This window comes from Ruditapes philippinarum, unplaced genomic scaffold, assembly GCF_026571515.1.
Source record: "Ruditapes philippinarum isolate M1 unplaced genomic scaffold, ASM2657151v2 ctg5562_1_1_1_1, whole genome shotgun sequence".
NCBI classification, from domain to species: Eukaryota; Metazoa; Mollusca; class Bivalvia; order Venerida; family Veneridae; genus Ruditapes; species Ruditapes philippinarum.
Window position 1 is genome coordinate 45,725 of NW_026859569.1, and position 11,742 is coordinate 57,466.

At 31.0% G+C, this 11,742-nt stretch overlaps 1 protein-coding gene across 2 annotated transcripts; it reads left to right on the top strand.

The window, feature by feature from the left end:
- Window positions 1-2,511: 2,511 nt before the first annotated feature.
- On the top strand, window positions 2,512-9,650 carry LOC132757077 (band 4.1-like protein 3). Of its 2 annotated transcripts, XM_060748258.1 has the most exons (8): window positions 2,512-2,665; window positions 3,114-3,275; window positions 3,844-4,005; window positions 4,637-4,738; window positions 5,008-5,178; window positions 6,444-6,647; window positions 8,639-8,731; window positions 9,503-9,650. In XM_060748258.1, exons 1-8 carry the CDS (start codon window positions 2,519-2,521, stop codon window positions 9,602-9,604), a joined length of 1,143 nt encoding a protein of 380 aa, XP_060604241.1. In that variant the 5' UTR covers window positions 2,512-2,518; the 3' UTR covers window positions 9,605-9,650. The 2 variants fall into 2 exon arrangements, with proteins under 2 accessions (XP_060604241.1, XP_060604242.1); XM_060748259.1 differs by lacking the exon at window positions 6,444-6,647.
- Window positions 9,651-11,742: the final 2,092 nt, after the last annotated feature.

An 11,742-nucleotide genomic window follows, 5' to 3' on the forward strand; every position in this document is an offset into this window, starting at 1 on the left:
GCTGTTAAAATTTTTAAGGCCACCAGGCAAAGGAGAATGTATTGTTTGAATTTTTTACTTCACCTAAAGTTAAAGGTCCATTTAATTGTATTCACTTTCCTATGTACACGGAATGATAATTATATAACTTTATACCACTATGATCCATCAAGGGTTTCAATTATTTTGCAAAATGGATGTATCTCAATTCTAAATGTTATGAATTTTATAACAGTTTTGCAATTAACCCTCACTCTCTGTTATATCTTTTCTAAAGATAATACTGAAAAACTTACAATTAATTGAAATCTTCTATAATTTAACTTAATGTCTTGTTATAAAGTTTGGACGTAACATGGAGATAAGGATAATCTCCCTTATAAGAGTTATTTTCAGCTAATGTATTGAGCACTATGGTTCTTGTTTTTTTCCCTTTAAATCAGACTAATGCGTTTTTAAAGGGGAAAACCCGCATTGACAGCATAAGGGGCCCCGGGGCGAGGCAAAAATTTGAAAATGACCCTTCCCCGGGCTTCAAAGTGAGGAAGAGGGAACAGTGGTTTAAAATGAATACAAAAGGGCCCTTTGGTGAGTGTTTTTTATACACTTTTTTGATTAATATGTTTTTTTTTCTTGAATTATTTTGGGGGTTTTACTTTTTTTGTAAAAGAATGTTGGGCTTAAAAGATTGTGAAATCCTGTTTGAAATTGCTGAAGAAAATATTTTTTGGAATGTCTTTATAAAAAAATTGAATTTTAAACTAGGTGTGCAGAAACTCCCTGATGAATAATTTAAAATGCAAACTGTGAAATCATTTGAATTTTTAGCTTACTGCAGAAAGAACACATGTTTCACACTAAGCCTGATGATGGCAACATAATTACCATGGCAACTAGTGCAGACCAAGATCAGCTGGCACATCATTTCTGTCTGATCATTGTCTACACAGTGAAAAAGTGTTACCTATTTTAGTCAGTACATATATTGAAATTTTTCTTAAAATGTTAAATAGTTTTGTCCAGATTGAAAGATAGACAAGTCCATTTAGGATATTTAGTGTGGTGAGGGTTAAAAGAACATTTTCTAAACCTCTGAATTTTCACAGAAAGGTGCATTTATTAAGACTTATATATAATTATAGAATACAATAATTATTGTTGGTTATTGATATAAAAATATTAATGATTTCACAGTATGATGCCATGTGTTATGCTAGTTTCTCCATATTTGTTGTATCTGCAAAGTGTATTTTCCTGCTTTGCGTACAGTTACAACAGGTGCTTGCAAACAAAACTTTCTTAACGTCTTTATTATGGCTATATACTTATAATAAACGGATAATTTTAGATATACCCTATATAGACCGGTTATGTAAAATGAATTTGATTATGTGTGACTAGCGCCCTGTGTATCAGTATAAACTGTCCAACTTCTGTTATGCTTTCTCCCCTGATAAAGCTTTATTGGAAAGAATTGTGAAATTATTTACGTATGATGTTAGGGAAAATTTATATGTAAATTGAAGAGCAAAGTTTGGTTAATTTTTTAAAAAAGAAAATTTTTTCATCTGTTTTGCCAACATCAAAAGTAGTCAAATATAAAGTTTTTAATACAATGTACTAAACTAATTTTGATAAAGCTTGACCTACTGAAAAGATGATTAGATCAGAATACCTTAGAGCAATAACTGGTTAACTCCTATTAAATTTAGAAGGACTTACCTTGTTACTGCAATAAGGTGACAATATGTGATAGTGTTTGCTTGAAGTAATTCACATGAAGTGTAGAAAAGTAAGAAGAAAAAAATGCAGAAAAAAACATTTTCTATGGATTTTTACAAGGGGAAAACTGTTATGTAATAAACTTTGCAATTTGTTTGAAGGGTTGTATTGACTTTGAGGCATACAAACTGCAAAACAGGTTTCCTAAGGTATGAAACACAAACATATCAGAGTTACTGGACTTTCCTAGAAGTGGCTAGAATTCAAATTTCCCATTTTTCCTTGACCATCTGTAAAACCAATTGCTTGAACTTGTACTATACCAGTGCCTACTCCAGCCCTCCAAATATATGCTTTAAAACCTCACTTAGACTTTGGCTACATCAAAATAAAAAAGAAATCTTAATTTTTTAGAGCACACTTGCATTACAAGTTGCAGATTTAGTCTGAGTTTGAAATTATATACAGAATTTATTTTATACACACATGCGTATTTTTGGCGTTTATTCATTCAAGAAGAATTTTGCTGTTTAGGTTTTTTAATTTTTTTAAAAAAATACTAGCTTTTTTTTTATCCCCAAATTTTTTTGCTTCCTTTTTTCAATCCAAAGGGCCTTTTAATCATTAAAAAAATAATTTCGACAATACGGTTAAAAATTTCCCGATTTTTTCCTACAACCCCCGGGAAAATTTGATAAAAAAATGTTCAGAAAGGGGGCCTTTTTTAAGGTATTTAGTATTTGATCGATAATGTGGGTTTTAATATATTTTCACACGGGGCTTATGAACTTTTTTTTATTCAGATAAATCAGAGTATATGCAGTTATTGAAGGAGACTCCGTCAGTTCACAGTCAGTCCCGCTGGGAAGGTGTGAAGGCCGATCTAGAGTACGATCCCCGCTACCGTGCTGTACCTACAGATTCTCAAAGGGAGGACTGGTTCGATGAATATATACAGAAATTGGTGAGTAGTTGTAACCCTTATTTTTCACTCTGGAAGTTTAGTAATTTGAACATGCTTTTACTACAACATATGTCATGTCAGGGTTTTCCTTTCTTATTGCCCCACACTTGCAAGTGTATTTAGTAAGATTTATGATAAAACAATCTGAAAGTTTGTTTTGATAAACAAGAAGATTTAATGGTTGTAAGAAGAATATCATTCTTTAATCTATCAAAGAAAGAACACAAGAAATTGACAAAACAAAAACAATAATGAATGCTTTTTGTCAATATTGAAAGAGAATCAAAATGATTAAAAGTTATGAAACATGGTAAGGATTGATTAAAAACATTTATGTTGAAACCCTTTAAAATCATAATGGATTGTTACAAAATTAAATAACAATGTGACTTTGTCCATTTAACAATTTACCAAAGGATTAATATTAATTTTGTTCTTGTTTATACAGAAAAAGGAAGAGTTTAGAGAGCTTCTACAGGAGACCCCCGACATTACAAGTTACACAAGGTATGATGATGTGAAGGAAGAACTATCACATGACCAACGATTCCAGAACGTTGATACCGAAGCTCAGAGAGAAGAATACTTTAACGAATACATTCAAGATTTGGTAAGTGTTTCGTTGATATTACATACGCTGGTAACATACGTGGCTTTGAATATTTGATTCGCTTCAGTGACAATTTTAGAAATTGGTGTTTATTGTTTTGATAATCTTAGTATCAGTTTATAGTCAATCTGTTTATATGAAGTTGACGGATTTTCAGTTACATAGACTTAATTTTCATTACCATATGATAAAGTTCTGTTTTGTTGTGTCAATTTTATTTATAAGCAAAAAACTGCTGAGTTAGACAACAGTTCATAATCACAATTTAAGATGAAAGTTGAAAAGTAATGGAGAAAGTTGAAAGTGAATATTTGCAATAGACTGTTAATAGGCAATGGACAGCATTGACACATGAAGAAAATAATCTCTTACGCAGCCCATAATGTTAGTGATATTTCCACACAATATGTTAAATAAAGACCAGTAGTTTTTCTTTAATGACCTACATTGTAAATGAATGGAGGAATTGAAAGAGATTAATTCATGTTGCCTTTTTCAAGTGTTGTATATAAAAATAAACTGCATTCTTACATCTTCAGTGAGAATCAATCTTTCTTTTATTTTCCAGAAAAGAGCACATTACGTTCAGTTGTTACAAGATACGCCTGACATCACAGCATATTCCGAGTTTCATCAATCCAAGCATCTCATTGACACTGACCCACGCTACCATGCCGTCGACACAGATCTATACAGATCTAAGTGGTTTAACAAATATGTCAATGATCTGGTATGTAACTTTTAATTTTAGTATTTTCTATAAATAAATCTCTCTCAAGACAGTAAACTTGTACAAATTGATTATGATAATGATTAAAAGCACATTCAGCCTCAGAAATAACTACAATACAATGCAAAGATACGTATTGTATTATATTATCTTAAAAATAGATTTAGAGCATAATGGGTGCTTATCATTTGGTGAAATTACTGCTTAAGGGCCCATTATGCCCAAGAAATATGTTTATTTTCATTCCTCAAAATCATTTTATATTTTGATGTCCTGTTACAGTTTCCAAAAAGTTACTCATTGGTCTAATTACCTGAATCATCTCTTGCTTCTGTTGCATTTTGGCAATTAGTAAAAATATTAGTGATTTGGGGAAAATTTATTCATTTCTGATACATAATGTGCCTTATATGTGAAATAATTTTTCATGAATATAACTACATGTAAACAAACTATTTCCATATGGAATACTAAATCTTTATAACTTCACTAATGGAGAAAAAGCAAAAGAAGCAATAACCTGTAATACTGCTAACATTTAAAATATAATTACAGCTATGCATATATATTCATACAATATATATTTGTTTTAATTCCATGATATTTAAATGATAAAAATGATAAATTTTAGGCTGGCCGCAATTATGGAGATGTTGACTATGGCTTGAGAATCGGTGGCTTCAAGTCAATTGATAGGAAGCTTGAATTCATTCCTGTAGAGCCTTCAACAACGGTAAGATTACGAAAATATTTCCTCTGAATTTACAGCAGATTCATAACTTAAGTAGACAACAAATTTTCGGTTTCCGGAAGTGTTAAGGTATATAAAACTTGACATATTGTATAAAGATATTCTTTGAATTAGGAGACGCTGCATTGAAAGCATAATGCTTTCAAATTTAAATGCATTCTTTTGACTTTGTGCCATATATTTAACTGGCATTTTGTACATGGATTCATTATTTAAGAAAATTTAATTTTCTCCAAATAAATTTCTTCTAGACAAAGAAGAACAAATCAAGAGAAGAGCCAATGCCTTTCTTTGAACCAACCGGTGAAACGGACGTTGATTCTCTCGGCAGAAAGAAGGTACCACCTCCCGTCGCTAAGAAACCACGTGGATCCGGTGCCTACGATACAGAAGATAGTCTTTTAAATAGTCATACTGGAGTGGTAGGGATTTTTGATATTGTTTCTTGTATTTTTTTGTACTGTATTGTACTGTGTTTGGTTTTTAAGTTATTTGAACAACAAACTTCACCTTTACATGGTTAGTTAGGATTTAACTTTTCCCTGATGTGGTTATTTCAGTCGGTAGCTGGCTAGGTACTTCCATAGAACCGCATACCTGAGATGAATTATACTAGATGCACATTTGAAAATAAAAGAAGATCAAAGTCTGAAATATACAAAATGGTCAAAACTTTTTCATCAAGTTTTATTTTAGTGGTGGTTGACAGACAGAATAAGAAAAAAATGTCTATGTTTTTGGTAAAATATTACTTGAGTACCTGTGTTCACAAAAAGTTGCACTTGGCATATTGATCTATGAAACAACATTAATTTTATAAGATTTAGTACCATCTGTGTAATATTTCTGATTTTCTTCAGTCAGTAACTTGGTTATTTAAATATGACGCAAACTGTTCACCCCATGTAAAAGTAGTTCCAAATAATGTGAAAAGTGGCATAATAAAAAAGTAGTCTGGGCTCCAGATGAACTTCGACTTCTTTCTTAATGTACATATATCTTAAGATGAATTTGTTAAATAAGAAAAGAAGAGAAATTTAGCTTGATGACTTGAAAGAGTAACCCTAAAGAATAATATGCTGAATTAAGATCATAGGTTTAATAACTTTGATAAACTGATAGGGCATAATTCAAATTTTTTTTTGTTATTGTTCCTTTAAATGATGAATTTTTATTGACTAATGTGTTTTGAGATATGTTAGTTTTCACTGGCTGTTGGTATTTTTGTTAATAAAAGCAGTGTTTTTTTTAACAATTTTTGGACATGTCTGGTTAAAAGACCTTCTAGCATTTTCCATCATTCGCAAAATGTTTCCATTAATTTTTCAAAATTCTTCAAATTCTTTTTCTTCCCCACCCCCACCACATTTTACCATATTTTAAAGCTAGAAAAATTTTCTATTTTGGTCCAGACCTGTTCCAAAAGGGTGGAAAAAAGCACTGTAAACATATAATTGATGAAGGTAATGGTGAACTAATGTTGGTAATGTAACAATATTTACCACATAATTTATGAAATATTAACCAGCGTTAGGTATGGAATAGGGGAAGTAAAAGAAATCATACTAGTATACATATATATATATATTATAAAAGCATCATTTTTACCAAATTGAATTTGATGAGAAAAAAAAAGAAAGTTTTTTTTAAACACATATCAGAAAAAGCGTCACTAATTTATTCCCAGCCTGTAACTGTGAGGACGGAATCTTACAAGTACAGCCCAGACGTGAATGATGTACCTCGATCCACGTCAAATATCCCTATTGTTGAAACAAAGACGCATAAGGTAACATACGAAAAAGATGGCATACCATATGAAACAGAAGATAGTATATTAATCAGCGCTCATTCAGTGACCACTAAATCACAGACCATCGATACCACTACAGTAAGGGGTGTGGCTTGTTAAGACTGCAACAGTAACCTCCCTCTAAGCCAATCAAAATCGAGTATGAGCAGAAATACAAATGTAGTAACGTTCTTTTTGAGAGAATGGTTTTGATATTAAGTAGACAGTTTGTTAGCTTACATTTGATAGCAATATTGATAATGTTGGTATAAATCGGATTAGATTTTCCCGTTTTCAATTTAGTTACCATTTTGGACGTTGCCTTTGAGATGATCAAATTTTAATATTAAAATTCAGAATATTTGTTTGCTTGATATATCTTAAAATTCAAGCTGCCCAAAAAATTTTCTGTAGTTCACTATGAGCAATATTATAGTATTGAGTGACCAGTTATAATATTCTTTTAAAGTGTAAGGTGGCATTCATTTTGAATGGATTAGCTCAAATGCGTGTGTGTGTCAAAGATTGTGTATTGTTATATTGTGAGTTATTAAGAAGTTTTAAAACAGTTGTATACATTTCAATTAGCAAAATTGTTTTGTAATTGTTGCAAACTGAAAGCTGAGAATGGCAGTTAAACATTGGAGTTAATTTGATTGCGTTTAGAGGGATATTGTTGTGAAAGTTAGCATGGCGCTGGAAATGTCACTTTTTTGTTGTGCATGTTATTTCAAACGCTAGATTTAGTGTTGTCCCACAGTGGAACAGTATAACCAACATTTCGCATGTGTTCTGTCTTATAATGCACATTTTGCTTATTTTTCTAGAATGAAAAACAAAAAAATGATTAAAATAACCCTTTTCATTTACCACAAATAAGTAGATGTCTTTTTTTTGTGTGTCAATGTATGCACCCAGTGAAAACTAACATACCAAGTAGCAGCATAAAAAACCTCTATGATTTTGTTTTTAGCGTTAATTTTACAGTTAGGTAGAATTATATTTTGATTATTTGTTCTGCAATTTTGCTTTTGTTTTGAATATTATACAATGTTCTTTTCTGAGGGTATTTTTTCTTTGCTTTTGTTAATGTGATATTGATATACTTTCTTTAAATGGTAGAGTGGTAATTTAAACATGCAAGTCGAGGGCTTAATGCAAAAGGGTAGTTACTCATATGACATAAAGATGGAGTAACAACCCTTTCGCATGAAGCAGTCAAAGTACAAGTTTTTGTATTTGCTTCATCCAAACAATTATTCAAGAGGGAAAAAACAATTTCATTCTAAGGCTTAACATCATTTAAGCTTCAATCTTAATACAATTCTGTCTAAGGATGTGCTTGCTGAATATGTATTTTCTTTAAAAAAATGGTTATCCCTATCAACTTTTGCTTTGAAAGTCTGTATCAATATATTTACCTCTGTCAAATGATAGTAACGTTTCATTGCAAATTAATAGCACATGCTTTGTATGTTTTTACTTGCCTATAAAATGCCCTGATCTTGCCTGTATAAAAAGTCTTCTTGTTTGAATGCAGTTATTATATTATTTGTTATTTTGACCAAGTCAGGTCTGGTTTCTTTCTTAATGCTTTGTTAAAGATATTGATATTGAATGGCAAGTTAGAATTTTAAGATGTAGACTTTTTGTTAAGAAAGTTTGATATGATACTAAAGTTGACTAGCAACTGTTCTAGAGCTGCTTGTAACATGGAAATAAATAATTATATAAATTATACTCTTAAAAAAGAAAAGAAGGATAATAATGTAACAGTGAGTGATTTGCTTGGAAATTTTAAGATGAGGTGCTAGAATGAATAAAATGAATGATAACCACAAAATTGTTATTAAATTTATAAGATTAAATTTTGTAATTTGTTTTCCAATAGAAGAAAAGTATTGTATTACAAAATAATATATTTCAGATTTAATGTTTTATGATAACTTTTTTTCTCAGCATTGCTGTTAGCTTAACTTTAGTGATGTATAAGAATGCTTATTTATTTTGCATTATAAAAGATAACATGTGTGAACATATTGGTTTATATATCCCAGGTAAATGATTGTGTAACATTTAACTATTTACAGTATAAAACAGAGAGGGATGGAGTTGTAGAAACACGTGTTGAGAGAAAGATTACTGTCACCAGTGATGGCGATGATGATTTGGACCATGATGCTGTAAGTCAATTACCTGAATTTCTAAATTTCAATAGCTTTAATCTTGTTTATGCTAGCATCGCATGGGTGCAAGTTAGAAATATCAGAAAACCTGAAAATTCTTAATTTACGTTATTTCAATCAGTTTTATATAGAAAGAAGGAAAAACCAGAACTTCAGGCACATGCCTAAGAACTTGTACCCATGGCATTGCTAATGAATGTCATATAAGCCATCGGTATAGTTAAACATATATAATTATTTAGACTCGAGGGGCTTTCTTGACCAAAAGTTTAAAGCCGTTTACTTCAAACCACTTGCTCCTCACCGCTCTTTAAGTTCAAAGCCTGACAGCGACTTTGTATTATTTCATGTGAGGAAGCTATCTAGCTAGCTTAAGGAATGTCAATGGTTCTATTCAGATGCCCATTTGTTCATGAAATAATGCACCGAATGGCACCTTAGGTCTTCCTCCACCAGTTAAGCTGGAAAGATGCCATAAATGACCAATACTGTGTTGGTGCTGCATTAAAAAACTGCCTAAGTAAAACATGTTCTTGAGAACATACTTATTTACAATAAAGCTGTTTTAGGTGTTCCTTTGGGTTTTTTTTTTACAATTTTGAATAAATCAGTAGCTTGTCTGTTTTTTGTGATTAATAACCAGTACAGTAAAAGAAATAATTGTTTTTGATTTTACCTTGCAATTGGGTCATAATGAAATCCCTGATTGTGATTACTTGTTAAAGTTTTTGAAAATAGTTGTAAATGTAATCCTGTATATTTTGACAGTTGTTGCGGGCAGCCATCGAGCAAGTGACAAACATGAATCCAGATTTGTCAGTAGAGAAGATAGAATGTATGAGACAAATAGAAGAAGTAAATGGCATATGAAAGGTTTAAATATGTAAGTATTGTGTGCAAATATTCTGTCTCATTTTACATTATAAGAGTTAAAACGGACGTCAGTGGCTGAGTGGTTAAGGTCGTTGACTACAAACATCTTGACCCTCACTGCTGTTGGTTTGAATCCCGACAGTGACTATGGATTCTATACCATTAGGAAGCTATCTGGCTAGCAGAACATCAGTGGTTCTACTCACTTGCCTGTTCCTGCCTGATATAATGCACTAAGGGCACCTGAGGTCTTCCTCCAACAGTTAAGTTGGAAAGTCGCAATATGACCTTTACTGTGTTGTTGTGACATAAAACCCAACTAAGAATAAACAAAGTGTTAAAAATGTAATACTGCTTAAGCTGCAAAGGCTGGTATTTAAGATATATTGCACATTCTATTATCTTGTGAACGACTAAACATAATTAATTAAATATTTGCCTTTTCCTTACTGGCCCCGTCACTTTTATAGATTTCTTTTTAACTAAAAGGAAAAAAAATTGGGCCCCCGGGCATGTTCTCGTTTAGATTCTTCACTTTTTTTCCATGGGCTTCATTGTTAATTTTAAATTCTAAAAAAAATTTAATTTTTCCCTAGCACATTTTATGAAAATTTCCCCTTTGAGTGGATGGAATTAAAATTAAAAATTTTTTTGAGGCAAATTTTTTTTCTCCCTCATTTTTCAAAAATTTTTACGAAAAAAAACCATTGTTGTTGTCTTTTTCTGTTTTAATATTTTTTTTTTCTGGACAATCATTGTTAAAAAAATTCTTTTTTCGACGAGCAAACCTTTTGGTGATTCAGATGCAATAATTTAAGCTTTCATGTGCTTTCGAACAGTGACTAAAAATAGCCACCAATGAGTGCCTATACATTTTTTTCATATAAATATAGACAGCCAATCATAGTAATGCTTCACAATATTGTCATAAGTGATGTCAGAGGTGACATCAGTTGTGATGTCATGATATCATCCAATGATGTCATGTGTGATGTCATCCAATCGGTACATGATGTCATCCACACCCATAGACAACTTGTAAATAGTGAAAGGCAGTGTAGTGTTTGTGCATAATGAAATAAAATAAAATCAAGGATGTTACAGACAACAGAACTTTGAATTGTTTATTGAGAGTAATGTTTTGAAATGAAAATAACTGGTGTAGATTTATTATATGTCTGAATGTTCATGAAATGGATGGAATTGTATTTATATAGTGAATTTTGAAAAGGGTTATCATTATACCATGAAATTGAAAAGATTACTGTTAAATTAATGCCATTGTACAGGGTTTAAAAATAGGGAAAATAGGATGGATAAATCAAACTGGTGTTGTTGTTTGTCTTTTGTTTTATTTTATGATCAGATGTTGCTTCAGTCATTTGTTAATTTGTTTCGAGTTTTGATGTCAACTGGATTTCATTAGTCAGCTTTATGAAATGACTGTAATCGAGTTTGTGTGTATTATAAAGTTGCATGATTATTCTCAAGATGTGCTGTTTTAATTGAGACAATGCAGAGAGGTCATAGAAAGTCTTTTTGTAAAGATGTCCGAAAACTTTTGTTGAAGCAACATTTAATTATTTTTTGGCACTACATCAAGTAAATTGTTGATTTTGAAGTTGTTACATTAGTTTGAATTTAAACATTTATTTGTGTTGGAAAAACAAGTTTGTTTCAGGAAAGAAGTGTTTTACAGACTGTCTCAGTCCATTTGAATATAAGTTTTACATCAACATATATTTATGTAGAAAAATTCACATAAGTGTGGTTTTCTGATATCTGATTCACAGTTATAAATAATTATAAGTAAATGACAGTGAAAATGTAAAAGAGCCCTTTAGTTTCAATGTTTTGTTAAATTCACAGACTAGTTTTCATGTTTATTATTTATAAAAGAAAGCAGAAAAATCACACAGATTATTCTTCAAATTTCCATTCATTGCCATTTGACATAACTATATATAATTATTTGTTTTTTTTTTATACTATATTCCTAGGTTGTGAGAGATTTTCCTTCTATATTCTGTTAACAGAAAATGCTTAAATTTGGCTATTTTATTCCATAGATAAAGTTTACAATTAAGGCTTGATTTGGCATAGTATTGTATGTTTTAGACCCTTCTTTCCCTTTA

Bases quoted from the DNA above. Each gene is read 5' to 3' on its own strand.
- LOC132757077 (XM_060748258.1), top strand. From the start codon at position 2,519: ATGCAGTTATTGAAGGAGACTCCGTCAGTTCACAGTCAGTCCCGCTGG. The intron at 4,739-5,007 runs GTAAGATTACGA...AATTTCTTCTAG, and splicing joins CTGTAGAGCCTTCAACAACG to ACAAAGAAGAACAAATCAAG. The intron at 6,648-8,638 runs GTAAGGGGTGTG...AACTATTTACAG, and splicing joins AGACCATCGATACCACTACA to TATAAAACAGAGAGGGATGG.